Source organism: Halichondria panicea, chromosome 3 (assembly GCF_963675165.1).
Source record: "Halichondria panicea chromosome 3, odHalPani1.1, whole genome shotgun sequence".
Classification (NCBI taxonomy): Eukaryota; Metazoa; Porifera; class Demospongiae; order Suberitida; family Halichondriidae; genus Halichondria; species Halichondria panicea.
The window spans coordinates 8,112,148-8,132,045 of record NC_087379.1 but is presented as its reverse complement, the minus strand read 5'-3'; the positions used below and the strand labels follow the sequence as shown (position 1 = coordinate 8,132,045).

General features: G+C 41.7%; 5 protein-coding genes across 9 annotated transcripts in view; 3 read left to right on the top strand and 2 right to left on the bottom strand.

Annotated features, from left to right (window-relative positions):
* Positions 1-19,898, bottom strand: part of LOC135334180 (rho guanine nucleotide exchange factor 10-like) — a 39,384-nt gene that overhangs the window by 16,613 nt on the left and 2,873 nt on the right. The window lies entirely within an intron of this gene.
* On the bottom strand, positions 2,302-18,074 carry LOC135334192 (ATP-binding cassette sub-family F member 3-like). Of its 4 annotated transcripts, XM_064529282.1 has the most exons (21): positions 12,224-12,360; positions 11,925-12,164; positions 11,737-11,792; positions 11,460-11,566; positions 11,050-11,166; positions 9,714-9,781; positions 9,359-9,569; positions 9,096-9,164; positions 8,979-9,038; positions 8,860-8,916; positions 8,778-8,800; positions 8,665-8,720; positions 8,003-8,119; positions 7,630-7,713; positions 7,405-7,575; positions 6,489-6,569; positions 6,147-6,235; positions 5,997-6,088; positions 5,792-5,924; positions 5,286-5,373; positions 2,302-2,551 (listed from the first exon to the last, which is right to left on the bottom strand). In XM_064529282.1, the coding sequence occupies exons 1-21, from the start codon at positions 12,300-12,302 to the stop codon at positions 2,408-2,410; spliced, it is 2,142 nt and encodes a 713-aa protein (XP_064385352.1). In that variant the 5' UTR covers positions 12,303-12,360; the 3' UTR covers positions 2,302-2,407. The 4 variants fall into 4 exon arrangements, with proteins under 4 accessions (XP_064385352.1, XP_064385354.1, XP_064385353.1 ...); XM_064529284.1 differs by lacking the exons at positions 9,714-9,781; positions 11,050-11,166; positions 11,460-11,566; ... (1 more) ...; positions 11,925-12,164; positions 12,224-12,360 and adding exons at positions 13,018-13,085; positions 14,459-14,514; positions 14,703-14,770; positions 15,894-15,956; positions 17,164-17,293; XM_064529283.1 differs by lacking the exons at positions 11,460-11,566; positions 11,737-11,792; positions 11,925-12,164; positions 12,224-12,360 and adding an exon at positions 18,043-18,074.
* LOC135334230 (uncharacterized) lies at positions 9,875-11,086 on the top strand. Its single transcript, XM_064529341.1, has one exon. It carries the CDS (start codon positions 9,962-9,964, stop codon positions 10,901-10,903), a length of 942 nt encoding a protein of 313 aa, XP_064385411.1. The 5' UTR covers positions 9,875-9,961; the 3' UTR covers positions 10,904-11,086.
* On the top strand, positions 13,198-14,445 carry LOC135334223 (uncharacterized). The gene has a single exon (XM_064529332.1). The coding sequence runs from the start codon at positions 13,358-13,360 to the stop codon at positions 14,384-14,386; it is 1,029 nt and encodes a 342-aa protein (XP_064385402.1). The 5' UTR covers positions 13,198-13,357; the 3' UTR covers positions 14,387-14,445.
* Positions 14,768-17,207, top strand: LOC135333064 (uncharacterized). Its single transcript, XM_064527995.1, has 2 exons — positions 14,768-15,825; positions 16,111-17,207. The coding sequence occupies exons 1-2, from the start codon at positions 14,894-14,896 to the stop codon at positions 17,132-17,134; spliced, it is 1,956 nt and encodes a 651-aa protein (XP_064384065.1). The 5' UTR covers positions 14,768-14,893; the 3' UTR covers positions 17,135-17,207.

The window sequence follows — 19,898 nt, the reverse complement described above, 5'->3', positions numbered from 1 at the left end:
TCCAAGCCTTAATTACTTTGGCAGCAACAGCAATTGCAACTGTTTGGATGCCTATTTAAGGTTAGTTGTTGCTAAAAGTTAGCATTTTCCTTGTAAAAGTCTTTGGCACACTATAGCTAGTCAACAAAACACTTTTTAATCTTTGGCACACTAGTCAACCACCCGCTGACCACAACACTTTGGTGTCACTGTTCATGCGAGTGGTACATAGTATGTATAGCCATTTCAGGTATTGGTTGAAGAGCAGTATAATTAAGGGAATCTGGTTGCCTGCACTTTAAACTTTAAACTGTCATGAGCATTCACTATCTTGTCTGTGCATGCATGATGATACATTATGACATGATCAGATACCTCATCAAAAGAGCAGACTATGGCTTGGCTGACAGTGCTGAACTTTGGCTTCTATTTACCAATCTAGGGATCATTGTGGTAAACAACCTTTCCTTTAAGTGGGAGCCAGTCTTTACAAATTTCATGGGCTTCCCTGTGGAGTCCATATGCAAGCTGTCACCAACTTAGGGCTTCCCTAAAATATAGACAAAGCCTATAATAAACAATAGACACACCAAGAGTAGATCAGCAGTTCAAGATCTTACTCGTAACTCTTAATTGACAATGCACTAGTGCAAATATGCAATGGCAGGATTGTGTCTGGTTGTGACCTGTGACCATGCTTGGTATAATCACATTCACATAATACCAAACACGATGGGTATGCACAATAATTGCACAATATGATCATGAAATGATAATTATAGCACATCATGAGTAAGTACGTACATGCATATATAAGGTATAGCCTGTCACAGGCTACAATGTATATACTCGTACGTTTACTGCACTAGTGCACATGCATGGCTATTCCTGTTGATGCTGCATGGTGCTACTCCCCCCTTTACCTCTTGACCTCTCTATACTCCCCTCACCAGACCATGTCTATATTCATAATTGCAAAGGATATCAATTTTTATTCATTTATAGTAATCAACACCAAAATAGTACCTTGTCCATAATGAATAAAAGCTTGATCCGTACATATAATTAACTATCATCAATGAGAAATGCACATGCACTGCCTGGGAATAACTGCATGCACCAGTGATCAATGGAGCATAGCATGCAGGCATTACAGTATGCCATAAAATTGCCTTTCTATATACAAGTTGCTTGCGGGTTAATTGCTACAAATTTGCAGGCAATTTGGTTGTAAGCAACGAATTGCCTGAAAGTTGCCTGGTGTATGGTGCCCTTTATAATATAATAGTGTTGAGCTGGTGATACTCGTATACAGATTAACATGCACCAAGGGACATAGTAAAATGCTCCATTTATAACACAACTGCATGATGCATATAATTATAGTGTATAAGTCCACTCCTCTCACCATGCCTGCAGACACATGTTTAGTCATACAAAGGATACCAATTTTATGTACGTATACTCTACGTTTACTACATGTATAGTGGTCATTCCTGTTGTTGCTGAATGGTGCTATACTCCCCTTGACCTCTCCACTCCTCTCACCATGCCTGCATACACATTTTTATACATGTATATTCATACGAAGGATACCAATTTTATTATTATTAGTAATATTAATGTAGCCAAATCATGATCAGCACAAGACTATTGCCAGAACTGGGTACTTACCCATATAAGAATATATGCATTCCATGCATATGCTGCACTTAATCATGTGCATTAAATTGATTTTCTATAGCTAGACAAAGTGGACCTATACCATGCATATAATTATACACACTGTTGTCAATGAGAAATGCACATGCACTGCCTGGGAATAACTGCACCAATGATCAATGGAGCATAGCATGCAGGCATTACAGTATGCCATAAAATTGCCTTGCTCTGTGGGTCTCTACACTGCAGCATTCAGCGTGATTGATTAAAATGCAGAAGTTGCAGTTAATCCGGGCTTACTAACTGAATGCGCATATATACATGTATAATTATGTTTTAAAGCATACAACCTAATGTGTACGATAATAGTGTTGCCCTGGTGAGAAACAGATATTCGTATACAGCTCCATAAGGGATATACCGTATAGCGCGAAATGTTCGAGGGGCTTAATTTTCGCGGATTTCGTGGGTTAGAATTCTACACGAAAATTAAGTCTACGAAAATTGTTCTTTAATTAGAATTACCTGCTATCATGCAAATATTTAAAGGCGTGGCTTCCGGTAAGCAGTCATTCCGCGAACATTGTGCAACGAAATGGCTTTTAGAGGCCAATCCACGAAATATAAGTGCCTCGAAAATTTCCCGCTATACGGTAATACTAACAGTGCATGTAAATGCTCCAATATTAATTCCATCAAAAAATGATTATGACACAGCATGATGCATAAATAATTGTAGTTAATAAGTCACTGATTCTTGAAAGGCTCAAGACATTTCAGCCTGAATCTCATCTCTGTATTCTTTGAGACCACCATTGAGTCTCTTGACGGTCCCTTCCTTACACAACCACACCTCAGTAGCACACGCCTCAATGAGATGCTGGTCATGAGACACTAACACCACACCACCCTACAAGGGACAGTTAATTACAAGAAATAAACAGCAATGTTCTCCAATAGAGGATGAACTACAAAAATTGTTAAACTAAATCGATACCACAAGAGCAATAAGGTCTTTGAGAGGCGTTGGGTGCCAAAAAACTATCGTTGTCAAGAGGAGAAACTAGGTATATGCTATCATAAACCCTGTTTAACACGAGCTAGGCCTTTAATCCAGATTCCAATCAGGATTAAAGGCCTCGTGTAAACGGGGCTATAGTAACCTCGAACATCACTGTCACACAGTTGATTGAAAGGGGGTGTGTAAGCTAGCCATACATGAATACAATAATACTTAATTATACAATGTAAACAATAATTGTACAAGCTATGCATTATAATATATGCCCACAGATGCACATGTGCAGTGCACCTGCATAGTAACATGCAAGGTAGTACTTGCTGTATGTATATACATTATTACTTATGCCTGAGGGCTGTACAGCTGAGCAATGATTTATAACTTTTCATATGCATATCACCGGCCTAAACGAAAGCACAGCTGTAATTAGATTCAATAGCAATGATATACCAAAGGAAAATTAAAACTGACATACTATTATAGCCGCAGTTATACTGAGATTTATTCTTTCCGCGTTCCTTAGTAAGACCACATTAATGATATTCATCAGTACTAATTTGCTATGCAGCAAATAACTTTATAAAAGGGATGTAAGTAGTCCCTTGCCTGCCTATTCAGCTATTTTTCAATGCTCATGTTTCTCCTTGTCATATTAGATTCACACAGGTTCTTTATTAATCATTATTGCAACATTATACAGAAGCTTCTATATAGTCTTCTAAGGAACTATATTGGTATTCATTAAAGATCACAGAATAAAGTTTAAAGGTCAACTGTTAGCTGCCTATTATGCTATTAGGCTGGCATAATGCTCAATGCTCCAGGCTGGGTTACCTATTAGTCTCAAAATTATGCTAGCATAATTGGGCAAGGCCTAGATGCAAATCCAAGGGTGTGGGTGGTGCTTTAGATAAACTCTTGGGTGACATCCAAGAGTTTATCTAAAGCACCACACACGTATGATACGGATATCAGCTATCAATCAGCTATCAGCTATCATATCAGCTATCAACTGCACGTATACACTGGAAATATCATACTCCATAAAGCCTTTGATGTAGTATGCCAGTAGTCTACCAGGCAAAGATTAGATATTTGTATCCTGCATAACCATGGAAACCAGTGATTATAATGCAATATAATGTTGTTGCCATGGTTATGTATTTATGAACTCTTGTATGCTTCCATGCACTGGAGGAATCCTTTGATCAATGCAGGTGCGGTAGCTACCCAGTTAGGTAATTGTGCATAACGAATATTGTACACCAAAGCCCCTATTAACCACTCACACACACATAATATAAACAGCAGGAGCCCATAAATATGAGAAGGAACGGCTGACTACGGGGATCACGTTTTGTATGTGGTTTATGACCATTTAATTCACTAAGTGGTTGAATCCATACACGTACAGTGGTTTGCACAACAGTTGTCCAGAAACATAACAAAACCACTTTTACGGTAGTCAGTTATGAGTTCATTACACAGAAGATTTCAGGTTTGCAGAAGTTAAAAGTTGAAGTGCAGTCAACCATGACCACTAATTGCATTAGTAGGAAGAGTGTGCGGTCATGCACTACATGTACAACTTTTAACTTCTGCCAACCAACTTGAAATCCTCTGTATGCATGCTAACTAGTAGGCTGACTTATTTCATACAAGTACTTGGGTTATAATTACCCGAGGTACGTGGGCGGCTACGGGTATAGTAGTCGGTTGGTTTGTCCTGTTTGTTCGTTTGTAATTTGCGATCTATTCACCTGGGTGCCATTATAGCACTGCGTTTATAGTATGGATAGCTTTCACACAGTAGTTTAAATAGTGGCAGATTTCAATGTTAAAGCTTCGTTGTCGTATAAAAGCGAGTAAAAAGCTTAAACTTGTACGTTGCTTATGCTCTACACGCGACCTTCATTCGAGGTAGTAGATCTACATAATTATTTGCAGGTGAAGTGATCCTTTACCGGTCTCTATTAAAAGTATAATTGTAAGTTTTGTTGCTTCTTTACTACTCTGGTTTTTATAGATCTATTTATTCATGTCAACAGCTGAGGGTTAGCACTTCAGTGCTCTAGGTTATTGTATCAATCCTTGGCTCTGTACTTGTTGTTATGGACAACAGTAGTTACAGGGAAAGAATTGATACAAGCTGAAGTCTGAAAGAAGTTAGCCAGAGCCTCTTAGTTATGATATACGATATCCATGCTGACTGAATAATTGTGGTTTTACTATGCAAACCAAATACAGGGCTGCGGTTTGCAAGCACTTAGTTGCTTCCATAAAAGGAAACAGGCAATTACGAAACATGATCCCCGAGTATACGTTGAGGTTAGCCGCTCTTCCTCTTATTTATGGGCTCCTGTACACAGCAAGGGTCTAGCACTAGCACATACAATTACAATTACCAAGGGCGTATAAAAGAAGAGAGGGCATGCAACTCCTATATGAGCAGAGTTCAAACGTGGGCGGATGAATGTGCATGACAGTGCATGAAATGAAATTTCTATTTTTAGCACTTCATGCAAATGCACACATTCCTTCGCCCACGTTTGAACTCTGCTAGCTACGTGTACTGATAGTGGAGTTGCATGCCCTCTCTTCTTTTATACGCCCTTGCAATTACCTTGAATCTCTCCAAGGCTTTAGCGAGTGCGTCCACTGTCTCCATATCGAGGTGGTTAGTAGGCTCGTCCATTATCAAGAAATTGGGTCTGCATGGAAAGAAAAAGACGATCCCACATCTATTAGATTGTATTACGCATTTTTCTAAAAAACAGAATATGTGGGCGCGCGAAAGCAAATACTAATCTAAGCACACTATATTTTAGCACTAAAGATCGAGCTACTAAATCCAATTGGAAATCAGACGTTTGCAACACAAGTTATGGTCTCTCAAACTTAGCTAAGAAAAAAGGCCTGATTTGGAAAACTCACATAGCCTACGCACGCATGGACAATTTAGGCCCGAAATAATTGTTGATCAAGCGCACCATAATTATTGTATAGAACCACCAAACAGCTTCTAAATACATCTTTTAGTTTTGAAATGGAACGTTCTAACATAAGTTATGGCCTCTCAAAGTTAGCCACTAGACCAACATATATCTAAGGATAAATGAAGTACTATACCTCGGCATGGCCATGAGGGCGAAGGCTAGTCTGCTCTTCTGTCCTCCAGATAGTGAGGCTATGGGTCTCAATGCTAGCTCTCCCGTCACTCCGAATGAGCCAAGGTACGATCGATACTCTTCATCCTTCATGCCTGCAAGGGAGACCAACAATGAATAATTATTGCAATATCGTGTGTGTTATAATTATGTACGTATATACGTACCTGGGAACTTTGCCTGTATGAAATGCAGTGGTGTGGACTCCATCACAAGCTGGTCAACGTGATGCTGACTAAAGTAAGCTATCTTCAGGTTTCTGGGAGAGAAGACACGTGATGAACAACAACTCATCAAGCTGCACAACACAGACTAACCTGTGCGCACTTCTGTAGCCATCTTGTGGACTTAGTTCACCAGTGAGTAGCTTGACAAGAGTTGACTTACCAGCTCCGTTCTCACCAACCTGTGTCATATGCAGAGAACCAATGTAATCACATGCACCACCATGCTGAATGGAATATACTGTATATAGTGGGTAATTTTCGAAGGTCTAGAAAAAATGGCCAATTTTGTGTGTACGTTTTTTAGCGGACTTGTATATAGAATCATATTTTTGCAGCTTGGTGAAATCCGCGAAAACATTGGCCCCTGGGAAATTATTTGTTTTTCCGATACCTACACACACACACACACCCACACACACACTACAGACCTACCATTGCTATACGTGACTCCATGTCTGCGTTGATATTGAGCTGCTTGAACAACACACGGTCACTGGAGTAGCCGAACACAACCTAAAGAGACGGGGAGGGGGAGGGGCTGAAGGCACACTGCAACTTGCACAAAGGGTGACTAAATTATGGCTGCTGAAAGATCTTCAACTACACCACCACTAACAATGGTTTGGAGACTCATTCAGCTGCCATAACTTGACTTCCGTAGATCCAATTGCAATAATTTTTTGATTTTCCGAAAGCTTAAAAAGAGACCTTTCAAATGGTGTCATTAAAGTTAATATTCGAGCGATGTCAATTTGGCCATACAATGAATAATAGCCCATGGTCCAAGGCCGAAAAATGACAAATTAGGGCCCCAACGAAATTTTTGATTGAAACACACCATTTGAAAGGTATTTTCGTAAGCTTTCAGAAAATCATAACATTTTTGAAATTGGATCATCAGAACAAAAGTTGTGGCTGCTGAAAGATCTTCAGTTATATCACCATCAACGGCCGTTAAATCAATGGTTTGGACACTTTTTCAGCTGCCATAACTTGACTTCCGTAGATCCAATTGCAATTGATTTTCCGAAAGCTTAAAAAGAGACCTTTCAAATGGTGTCATTAAAGTTAATATTCGAGCGATGTCAATTTGGCCATACCATGGATAATAAATAGCCCATGGTCCAAAGCCGAAAAATGACAAATTAGGGCCCCAACGAAATTTTGAATTGAAACACACCATTTGAAAGGTATTTTCGTAAGCTTTCAGAAAATCATAACATTTTTGAAATTGGATTATCAGTTATGGCTGCTGAAAGATGTTCATTACAAACGTGTATGATGTATGTGCGTATAAATTAATAATGAATGCGAGTAGTTGGACAACATTTTAGTAGCAGTTTCACACCTCAGTGAGTTGTAGTATGGGAGGGGACAGTTTGTCAACGTCAGGGAAGCGTAAGACCACCTCTCCATCTCCAACCACTGGAGTGAGGATTGGTAGCTTCTCTAGTATCTTTATTCTCATCTGAGCTTGACTGGATCTCTTGGCGTTGTATCTCCAGCGGTCAATGAACTCCTGTGAGGTGTGTGAGGGGTGTGAGGAGTGTGTGGTGTGTGTGTGGGGGCGTACCTGTAGATGTTGCCGATACTGCATTTGTGATTCATATTCTCGTTGCTGGTTCTTTAGTCGCTCTGTCTTTGTAGACATGAACACCTGTGGAACCACAACAATCAGCTGTTACAAACCATAGTACGCTAAAGCACACATGTGTGAACTAATTAATAACAGCTGTCCACTCCAACTTCTATGCAATTAACACAAGTGGCGGAGCATATAGCATATGGTATGGTCAGCCAGTGCGTCTGAGATCAAATCGTTTTGGGATCTTTCTAAGCACGCACAGAACAGTTAGCACAAACACATGTTCAAAAATATCTCCCATAATGAATGACAGACCCTCCACCTCATAGACCACACCCACACACCATAGACCACACCCCACCTCATAGTTTCCTTTGTAGTAGGTGAGAGCCCTGGAGTGGAGGTGGATGATGTCAGTGCACACGTCAGTCAGAAACACTCGGTCATGGGACACTGTCAGGAGGGTGGACGGCCACGTCTGTGAGGGGGAACATAGTAGCGGAGGATTGTAGCGGAGGATAGTAGGGGGGTATAGTAGGGGGGGGTATAGTAGCAGAGGATAGTAGGGGGGTATAGTAGGGGGGTATAGTAGGGGGGGTATAGTAGGGGGGTATAGTAGGAGAGGATAGTAGGGGGGTATAGTAGGGGGGTATAGTAGGGGGGTATAGTAGGGGGGGTATAGTAGGGGGGTATAGTAGGAGAGGATAGTAGGGGGGTATAGTAGCGGAGGATAGTAGGGGGGTATAGTAGCGGAGGATAGTAGGGGAGGATAGTAGCGGAGGATAGTAGCGGAGGATAGTAGCGGAGGATAGTAGGGGGGTATAGTAGCGGAGGATAGTAGGGGGGTATAGTAGGGGGGTATAGTAGGGGGGTATAGTAGTTCATATGTATGTACACTATATAAATATATTACGATGGTGTTGTTGGACATGATTGGACATGAATGGGTGTGTGGGTGGGCATAGTGAACCGTGAACAACATGGACGGGATAACAGCCCCCCCCCCCGCTGGAACTAGCTCACCTGGAGGAAGTCTTGCAGCCACATGATGGCCTTGATGTCCAACATGTTAGTAGGCTCTGTATCAAGAGAGACAGTGAATAGTCAATAACTCTAGTGCTGATAAAGTATCTTACCATCGAGCAGAAGAACGTCAGGTCTGCAGAAACACAAATTACCAATAAATTTCAGCACTTTCGTCTCTCAAAAACTGCTTACCTTGCAAACAGTGTCCTAGCCAGTGCTAATCTCATTCTCCATCCTCCGGAAAACTCTCTGTATAAAATGGGTGGGGCCAGCTCACATAATGACCACACCCACTAGCCACTCCCCCTCACCTTGTCTGCATTCCTTGCATCTCCGGAGTGAACCCCAGACCAGCCAGAATACAGCCAGCTCTGTGAGTGAGTGAGCACAGTGTGTAAGATGGTACTTGATCTACTGGGTACAGTTACCTTGCTGGTGCTTTGTCAGCGTCTATCTCCTGTAGTCGAAGGTATACCTCAGCCAGCTCATCAGAAGCGCTACACATACAGAGGGAGGGGCAGATGAAAGTACTGAAAATATACACACAAACCATAATCATACGAATGCTCACTAGCAGTCAAACACACAGTACAGTACACACTAAGCTAAACACTGGAACTATCAATTTTTTTTTCATTATTGTGTGTGGATTACTATACTTAAAACACCCCCCTCCCTGGGGTACACAGACCTGCCTGCTGCTGTGTCCTTGTCCCCTGAGGCCAGTAGCTCCCCCTCTCTAGCGAGCAGCTGCACTCTCTCAGTGTCACACTCGAGTACACTATCCAGTGCTAGTGTGTTGTCCCCGGTGACCTCTTGCTCCACGTGTAGTACACTCACACCAGCTGGTAGACGCAGCTCACGACACGCCATAGAGCGGAGGAGGGTGGACTTGCCAACACCTGCACGTGTGTGAGGGGTGTGGTTAGGGCAGGGGAGAGACACACATGTAACACTACAGGTATGCTAGCCTCATGGTTATTTTGTTCTGGAAAGTATGACACTATAAAAATAGTTGCTTATAGACTATGGAGACAGCCCCTCACCATTTCGTCCTACTAATCCGTACCTCCTTCCTCTAGCCAGAGTCAGGTTGGCATTGGACAACAGGACACTATAGTGGAGAGAGGGAGGACATACTGTTAGTGGGTACATCATGAATATTGAACATGTACTGTTACTGTCTCTCATGTGCTCCCAATGAATTCACAATAACAAAAACACCCACTTTGTCAGACCCCCCCACAAGAAAGCATTTAGTACATGTAGCTAGTTCCTAACTTGAGGGCCAGATATGTCAGAACAAAAAGAATATGGAGAACTAACAATCGACAAACTGATGACAAATACAGGACTAACAGACGAGCAAGTGAACCAAGAAATTGCTGAGAAGGATTTGTCTAAAATAGCCGACCTATTTGACAATATAGACGACCTTTGTGAGCAGTTTGGGCTCTCTCCTCCAGAAAAAACAGATGTCAAAAGACTACAGCATAGAAGTACAAAAAATTCGACTAAAAAAGCTCTAGAATACTGGAGAAATCGATTCCCTTATATGGCTACATTCAAGAACCTGCTTATCATATTATTGGACATTAAGAAAGGAGGTGTGGCTAAAGACGTGGCTGAATACATTTCCAACAGAGGAGCAACAAATGAGCAACCAAGGCCGAAGGAGGAGAAGAAGGATTTTTGCTATTACCAGTATTTCATTTCAGCAGGTGTTGTCATACTAGCCACAGGTCTGGCTCTTTGGGTACTGGCTCCGTGCATTGAAGACCACTCAATTAGACTACCAACCCCAATTTTCAAGATGACCAAGTTTGAGCAGTACAAGGAGAATGACACTGTATGGCGCTCCCCTCCAGTCTACACCCATCACAGGGGCTACAAGATAATTTTGGGTGTGTATCCCAATGGATATCCAGGCAAAGGAAGACACGTTGGAGCGGGTATATTCTTCATTAGAGGAGAGTTTGATGATTCTTTAAAATGGCCGTTTCGAGGAACTATACATTTCAGACTAATAGATCAGCTCCATGGAGAAGATCATGTGGAGCATACAGTTATATATAATAACACGGTTGAAAGTATGTACTCTGACAGAGTGGTTGAGGAAGAAGAGGCCACACTTGGACTGGGAAACCCAATTTTGATCAAGCATTCTGAACTAAAACCCAACTATTTGTTATACAACACGCTTCTGTTTCAGATACACAAGTATAGTATTGAATGATAAAATTATGAATCTTTCTTTTGTGAACTTACTGGTCTAGTTAGTTTATTAGACAACACACTCAAGTTTCAGATACATAACTTCGTACTAGTATAGTAAGTATAGTGTATGACATAATTATTCTTTTGTACTTAGATAGAACTTACTGGTTTCCAAATGCAATATCAAAGTTTTCAATCTTGATGTCAGTGACAGTGCCCCCAGTGCCTCCCTCCACCGCCTTGCTCACCACTTGGTTGGTAGTAGGTCCACTCAACACTAACCTGTGTGTATACAAGCAGCTGTAGTCAAGTGTGCAGTAATCAGGGCAACCGTGTTATTACACTGTGTACAGTGATGAGCTCAGACTATTCGTGAAGTGATGGCAATTTTCAATCCTCTATCACAATTCAGTACACAAAGTTGCCTCTTTTATGTAGTAAACTAAGCCTGCCTAAGAGGTGGTTATTTTTTGTCTACATGTAGTCTAGAGGTGGTTAGTACCAACCACCACCGACCAGTGTGACTGCAAATGCCCACCAGATAATGGTCCATAGTTACAATGATCCTGGCTCACCCTTTTTCAGCAGCAGCTGCTGACGAGAGTTGATCTTTCTGTGCCTTCTTTTCCAATTTCACTTTCAGTTTAGCGTCGACTTTCTCCAGTTTCTTCTGATTCACTGCCTGCAATGAAGAAACATACCTGTAGTTCACCATAGCAACACGGAGGCTAGTACACAGATACATACAGTGAGGTCTGTATATACCGTATTACTAGAAAATATTGCTGGTAAAAACCTTTGAAAATGAGCCAAATTAGCAGAAAAATTGACAATGTACAGTAATTCACTCACAGCTCTGCCATTATCTGGCATCATCCAAATGGAGTTCATTGCAGAGACCTCATCACCTGCAAGTGAACGCATCGTTAGTCTAGCATACACACCCGAGTTACCCTACATACCAATAACAGAGACCACCCATATACATTAACAACGGTGTGGCAGCCAGACTACTACACGAGTTAGCCACGCACACACACCTTGATCCTTCAACTTTGTGGACAAGTTTACAGGAGCTTCCAATAATTTCTTTCCTCTATCAACTGTCGATGTCATCGTCACCCGTTTGTCACTCGGCTTGTGTTGACCAATCAGAATGGAGTAAAGCCGAGAGCAGAGTGTGTGTGCTCCGTCCCCATTGGTCGACTCAGATAATACCTCACCCACGGCTTCGTGAACATCATCAACACTCTGGAAATCATCCGGACTGTCTAGTACTCCTGTTTATATCAGAGCAATGAATAACATCATGGTCTCATCTCTCATGAATATGCCTCACCACATATATACTGGAATATTTCATCTTCTAGCCCGGGGCACTCTCTCCTCAGGAATGATCCTACAGTGCTACTCATCATGTATAGCTAGCTGTTCTAATCTCGTGGGGACTGGGAGCGGGTCGTTGCATGCACTAGTCTCTATAGACCATCCTCCACCACTAAGCAACCATGGAACCAGAGGACAACAATGCCAACTAGTAGGAGCCAATAATTATTAATGCATCAAACAGAGCAGATTGTTTCACGGCCATCGATTCTTTTTGTAGGCATGTTTTGGACGTCAATGAAACAACAACAGATACAGTACCAGGTATTATTATACAAATCAGTTTGAGTGTCCACACATACTTATAGGCGTGCTACAGGTGTAGGATCAGAGTTCATAATGGCGGTAGTCCTCCCTGGCTGAGAGACATGGCTTCCTTTCTTGAGCTCACAGGCAGTCTTGTAGGGAGGGTTGATTGGGGACTGATTAGGAGCCAGGGGCTCATAGCAACCATCCTCTGCACTCTGTACAGGGGAAATAAAACTAAAGTTACATTGTGTACTGCATGAGATCAAGTACATGGAAATGGTTCTACACTTGAAGCACAAAGGATGCACACACACACACACACACAGACACACACACACACACACACACACACACACACACACACACACACACACAGAGTACAGGCAGTATTCACATGGTGGTCATAACTGGCTGGATAACAAAATTGAGATTTGGAATTTAGTGCAGCCAGGCTTCCATTTGCTTATAGTATTCATTACCATGGAGACAACCCCTCACCATTTCGTCCTACTAATCCGTACCTCCTCCCTCTAGCCAGAGTCAGGTTGGCATTGGACAACAGGACACTATAGTGGAGAGAAAGGACATACTGTTACAACTTTTCTGGGGGAGCATGTCACCCCTAGTTTATATATGCATACGCGGCAGGGGCTTTGCCTCCCCTACATTTTTCTTTTCCATCTGATCCATGCAGCCCTATACATCCTAGTAGTTCTAAAGTAACATAAGACACAAATACCACTTAGTCAACACATACCTGTGTGACTCACCCACACAAGAAAGCATTAGTTTTAGTACTAGCTATACATGTAGCTAGTTCCTAACTTGAGGGTCAGAGATGTCAGGACAACAAAGAGGAAATGGACAACTAACTATGGACACACTGATGATAAATACAGGACTAACATACAAGCAAGTCAACCAAGAAATTGTTGAGACTGATTTTCCTGGAATAGCCCATCTATTCAACTGTATAGATGATCTTTGTGACCAGTTTGAGCTCTCTAATGCAGATAAGGAAGATGTCAGAAGATTACGGAATTTCGAAAGTACAGAAGCAGCAAATAAAGAAGCTCTAAGAAAATGGATAAAGAAATGCCGACATGAGGCTACATTCAAGAACCTTCTCATTATCTTATTGAAGCTTAGGAGAGAAGAAATTACTAGAAAGGTGGCCCATTATGTTGCCAACAGACCACCAAGGCCAGAGGAGAGAAAAGAAAAACAAAGCTACTATTTCATTTCAACGGTTGCAGTCATATTAGTAGTCACACTAGCCATTGGCATCGTTTATTGGATACCGTGCAATGAAGATCAATCGATTCCATATACAGTACCTCCATATACAGTACCTCCATATAGAGTACCAACCCCTAACCTCAAAATAACCAATGATCAGTACAAGGAGAATTATACTTTTAAAGGATTACCAGTTCTCAAAATGATCGACTTTAAGCAGTACAAGGCTAATTATACTAAATGGTGGTCCCCTCCAGTCTACACCCACCATCACGGCTACAAGATCTGTCTCGGTGTGCGTGCTAGCGGCTGGCGCACTGGTGAAAGAACACACATCTCTGTGTTTGTGCACTTCATGAGAGGAGAGTTTGACGATTCTTTGAATTGGCCGTTTCGAGGCAATATATCCGTCAGACTAATAGATCAGCTCCGTGGAGAAGATCACTGGGATCAAATAATTGATTACAATTACTGGACGGATAGCAAGACTGATGACAGAGTAACTGACAGAGATAGGGCAGAATTGGGTTGGGGAATATATAAGTTCATCAAGCAATCTGAACTAAAACCCAACTATTTGTTAGACAACACACTTCTGTTTCAGATACACAAGTGTAGCATTGAATGAATCTTTCTTTTGTGTTTAGATAGATCTTACTGGTTTCCAAATGCAATATCAATCTTATGTCAGTGCCAGTACCTCCTTCCACCGCCTTGCTCACCACTTGGTTGGTAGTAGGTCCATTCAACACTAACCTGTGTGTATACAAGCAGCTGTAGTCAAGTGTGCAGTATAATCAGGGCAACCATGTTATTACACTATATATTCACCAAAATAATGGTGGCCATAACTACAATGTAAAAACTGGCTAGATAGCAAAATGAGATTTGGAATTTACATTTAGTAACAGCTAGTATTCATTACCATGGAGACAACCCCTCACCATTTCGTCCTACTAATCCGTACCTCCTTCCTCTAGCCAGAGTCAGGTTGGCATTGGACAACAGGACACTATATATAGTGGAGAGAGGGGACATACTGTTAGGTAGTATCATGTGCTCCCAATTAAATTCATTGCACAAAACCACTTAGCCATGTGCTAATCGCCCACACAAGAAATGTAGAGGGCCAGATATGTCAGTACCACAAAAAGAAAATGGACCACTAACAATCGAGGTACTGATGATACACACAAGACTAACAGATGAGCAAGTGAACCAAGAAATTGCTGAGATAGATTTGCCTAAAATAGCCCATCTATTCTACTGTATAGATGACCTTTGTGAGCAGTTTGGGCTCTCTGCTGAAGAAAAAGCAGATGTCGATAGATTGCGACATTCTAAAGGTACAAAAGAATCGAATAAAAAATCTCTAAAAATATGGAGAGAACAAGACCCTTATAACGCTACATTCAAGAACCTTCTCACCATCTTATTGGACAATAAGAAAGGAGATGTGGCTAAAGACGTGGCCCATTACATTTCCAACAGACCTCAACAAAAAAAAACGAATAACCAACCAAGGCTGGAAGAGGAGACAGGGAGGCAAGTCTGCAGTTTCATGTTAGTCCAATTAGCCGTAGGTACAGTTCTTTTGTCAATGGCACTGTATAGTCAAGATCAAGATAGATTACCAGTTCTCACAATGACCGACTTTGAGCAGTACAGGAAAAATAATATTCATTGGTTCTCCCCTCCAGTCTACACCCACCATCAGGGCTACAAGATTTGTCTCAGAGTGCACGCTAACGGCTATGGCACTGCAAAAGGAACACACATCTCTGTGTACGTGCACTTCATGAGAGGAGAGTTTGACGATTCTTTGAAATGGCCGTTTCAAGGCACCATACATTTCAGACTAATAGATCACCTCCATGGAGAAGATCATGTGGAGTATACAGCTGTATATGATGACATGACAGACAGCAAGGCTTGTGCCAGAGTGACTAAGGGAGATTTGGCAGAATGGGGTGAGGGAAAACGGATGTTCATCAAGCACTCTGAACTAAAACCCAACTATTTATTAGACAACACACTTTTGTTTCAGATACATAACTGTAGTGTTGCGTGATTGAAATAATAAATTCACATTTAGTATAGTAACAGTATTCATTACCATGGAGACAACCCCTCACCATTTCGTCCTACTAATCCGTACCTCCTTCCTCTAGCCAGAGTCAGGTTGGCATTGGACAACACTATATTGGAGAGAGAGGAGGACATAACAATAATACAGAGGCGTGTCATCTCTCCCTATGAATTTCATTGAAAGCAAATGTAGGAGATGTGACCGGTATTTTAAACATAACAACAATTCAACCCACCCACCCACAATTACTAGATCCTAACTTGAGAGCCAGAGATGGCACACAGACAACTAACTATGGACACACTGATGATAAACACAGGACTAACAGACAAGCAAGTGGATCAAAAAATTGTTACGACTGATTTTCCTGGAATAGCCGATATATTCAACTGTATAGATGATCTTTGTGACCAGTTTGAGCTCTCTAATGCAGATAAGGAAGATGTTAGAAGAACACGGAACTTCGAAGGTACAGAAGCAGCAAATAAAGAAGCTCTAAGAAAATGGATAAAGAAATGCCGGCATGAGGCTACATTCAAGAACCTTCTCGTCATCTTATTGAAGATTAGGAAAGAAAAAATTGCTAGAGAGGTGGCCCATTATGTTGCCAACAGACCACCAAGGCCGGAGGAGAGAAAAGAAAAACAAAGCTACTATTTCATTTCAGCGGTTGCAGTCATATTAGTAGTCATACTAGCCATTGGCATCGTTTATTGGATACCGTGCAATGAAGATCAATCAATTCCATATACAGTACCTCCATATACAGTACCTCCATATAGAGTACCAACCCCTAACCTCAAAATAACCAATGATCAGTACAAGGAGAATTATACTTTTAAAGGATTACCAGTTCTCAAAATGATCGACTTTAAGCAGTACAAGGCTAATTATACTAAATGGTGGTCCCCTCCAGTCTACACCCACCATCACGGCTACAAGATCTGTCTCGGTGTGCGTGCTAGCGGCTGGCGCACTGGTGAAAGAACACACATCTCTGTGTTTGTGCACTTCATGAGAGGAGAGTTTGACGATTCTTTAATATGGCCGTTTCGAGGCGCTATATATATCAGACTAATAGATCAGCTCCATGGAGAAGATCATTGGGAGCGTACACTTCCATATAATTACTGGACGGATAGCAAGACTGATGACAGAGTAACTGACAGAGATAGGGCAGAATTGGGTTGGGGAATATATAAGTTCATCAAGCAATCAGAACTAAAACCCAACTATTTGTTAGACAACACACTTCTGTTTCAGATATACAAGTGTAGTATTGAATGAATCTTTCTTTTGTGTTTAGATAGACTTACTGGTTTCCAAATCCAAATGCAATATCAAAGTTTTCAATCTTGAATCTTGATGTCAGTGACAGTGCCCACAGTGCCTCCCTCCACCGCCTTGCTCACCACTTGGTTGGTAGTAGGTCCACTCAACACTAACCTGTGTGTATACAAGCAGCTGTAGTCAAGTGTGCAGTAATCAGGGCAACCAAATTATATATCAACACTCCACAAAAATTAACTATAGCACTGAAAGTGCTAACCCTCGGCTGTTGAATACAGCAGTAGTAGTTGACATGAATACAGTAGAGTATGTATGAAGTATGGAAGAAGAAAGTAACTTGAACATGAAATTCTATAAACCCCAGAGGCATGCTGAAACTTTTGAGAATGGAGCTTACTGAGTATAGATGAGACAGGAGACATGCACTGTGGACTAGGATCACAGCAAAGAAGTCTAGACTCTAGCTGGTATTTTCTGGGGCTAGGATAAGCAAAGAAGCAACAACACTAATCATTTCTAGCTTTCTACTTTAGTGACCCTTTTCTATTGTTCCTGGTACAGGATCACTTCAGCTGTAAATTAATACACGCCTCAAATAAAGGACGCCTGTAGCTAGAGGCCATGTAACCCAACGTGCAAGTTTAAGCTTCTTACTCACTTTTATTCTGCTTGAAATGCACAATCAAATGGGGCTAGGATCTGCCTTGGCGGGGGTCCAGAATTGAAGGGGGTCAGTGAACTTCAGAATAGCCTCGTAACCTAGTGACGACAGATAAATACCCACATAAGAGCTCAAACTCTCGACACAATGGTACAGCTGATAATAAGAGCTGTGGAGTGTAGCAGAATATTGATATGAATAGCATGCACTCAATAGTTCTGGTAATTACCACACATTTACATACAGTAATGAAGCAGTCATGTGACAGGTAGAGTGACCTCTGTTGGGACTTGAGACCCTTAATTAATGGAACCACATTTAACCAACCCTATAAGTTCAGAGACCTATGCATTGGGTATAACGATGTAATTAATGAAACCACATTCAACCTGGTACGTTCAAGTATTAGACACTAGTTGATAAGATCTACATGGGAAGTACATGGGAAAGTGCCTCAGAGCAGGTATGGGACTTAGAATACCTGTACTTTACTTAGTATACCTAGTATTCCGTTGTCAAGTAATTGTATTGTAGTCAAGCGGTTTGCGCATGCGCACTAGTATCTAAATGAGTTAGACACTGTTTTGTCGGTGTCCATGTGATTTAGAAGCCCTCAGCCAATTTAGTACCCTCGCTTGGGCTTCTAAATCCCATAGACACCTCCAAAACTGTGTCTAACTATTATTTAGTAATGCATTGGGTGACTCACAGAGTTGAGTGTGTGCAGCATGCTGAGGCGGTAGGACTCCACTAGGAGGGGCAGCTTGTGGGAGAGGTCAAAGAAGTCCTCATCATTGGTATCCTCTGAGGTCACCCAGGCATTCTTGTTGCTCCGGTCTGCAGGGAGAGAGGGAGAGGGGCATAAGTATGGTTTCTATGAAGATAGATATTTAATAAACATAATTCAATCAAAATTTCTTTTGTTAGCTCTTGAATTGTATGGTATTATTGGAATGTATAGTATCACACTGGTGCATTGGGGCATGGAAACAGCAAATAGACCCCCTCCCCCCAGCACACCATCCTGCTCACCACCACCTGACTGTCACTACTCATCTCCAAGTGTCCCTGCAATAGAGAAGAGGAGGCTGGCTGTACAGAGCATGCTCAGGTAAGCCACTAATGCAGAGCCTTAATTGAATAGTCAATGTTTAATTTGGCAGGTAAGCTTCATAATAATTATAACAAACTTAACTACTGTCTGGGGACGTGGCTGGTCTGTGGTAAATTATTCATGCTGTATAAAAGTAAACCGGAACTAACTGAGAACATAGGGCTGCTTACAGGCCGTGCTCAGACTGCTTACAGCCCATTTCATGGCTGATTACATGCTGAAACCCATAGACTGCTAAGCAGTATCTAACCAAACACCACGTATATTGATCACACAGGCATGTACTGTATTTACAACAATAGTACAATCCTTTGATGTCTGACCACATGAGCAATAATGTGTTGTACATGCCTGGATATATATGGTAATAACAATATCACCCAGGATGTCAATACTGATACCGTATAGCGGGTATATTTCGAGGGTATAAATGTTCGCGGTTTTCGCGGATTGAGCCTGTACCGCGAAAATTTATACCCACAAAAATTTATATCTTTATTGAATAGTAGGCGTGTTCAGTATTATTGACCACACCTATCGACAATAAGAGGTGCCTCACCGTATAGGCTAGGCCTGGATTCGAGGCTAACGGTGTGGAGGTACAGCTGCATGTTGATGTGCGCATGCGCCAAAAGGCTGGCACTCAGACCACGAAAATAAAATCCGCGAAATCCTTTGTAATGGTCCATCCGCGGAAATTTATACCCTCGAAATATACCCGCTATACGGTAGTTACCCAGGATGCAGGTGGCCCGAGTTTTCTGGGAGTAAACAAGGGAGAAGGGAGTAAGGAGAGAGTATCTCAAAAAGAATTCACTAAGAAATTTGACTGTGCATGAATCAGGCCTCCAAGTGTTTGTTCCACCACATGTGTATCAACTCCTCTTGCTCACAGGATTACTATTGAGAGGGGGGGGGGGGAAGTTATGTGCCTGAATTATGGTTTTATAACTATGATGACAAAATTAAGAACAGCTGATATTTGG

Coding starts and splice junctions, on each gene's coding strand:
- LOC135334230 (XM_064529341.1), top strand. CDS start 9,962: ATGTCAGAACAAAAAGAATATGGAGAACTAACAATCGACAAACTGATG.
- LOC135334192 (XM_064529282.1), bottom strand. CDS start 12,302: ATGATGAGTAGCACTGTAGGATCATTCCTGAGGAGAGAGTGCCCCGGG. Junction 11,567..11,736: donor TGCCAGATAATGGCAGAGCT/GTGAGTGAATTA, acceptor TCTTCATTGCAG/GCAGTGAATCAGAAGAAACT. Junction 8,721..8,777: donor TGACGTTCTTCTGCTCGATG/GTAAGATACTTT, acceptor CTCTTGATACAG/AGCCTACTAACATGTTGGAC.
- LOC135334223 (XM_064529332.1), top strand. CDS start 13,358: ATGTCAGGACAACAAAGAGGAAATGGACAACTAACTATGGACACACTG.
- LOC135333064 (XM_064527995.1), top strand. CDS start 14,894: ATGTCAGTACCACAAAAAGAAAATGGACCACTAACAATCGAGGTACTG. Junction 15,826..16,110: donor ATACATAACTGTAGTGTTGC/GTGATTGAAATA, acceptor GATCCTAACTTG/AGAGCCAGAGATGGCACACA.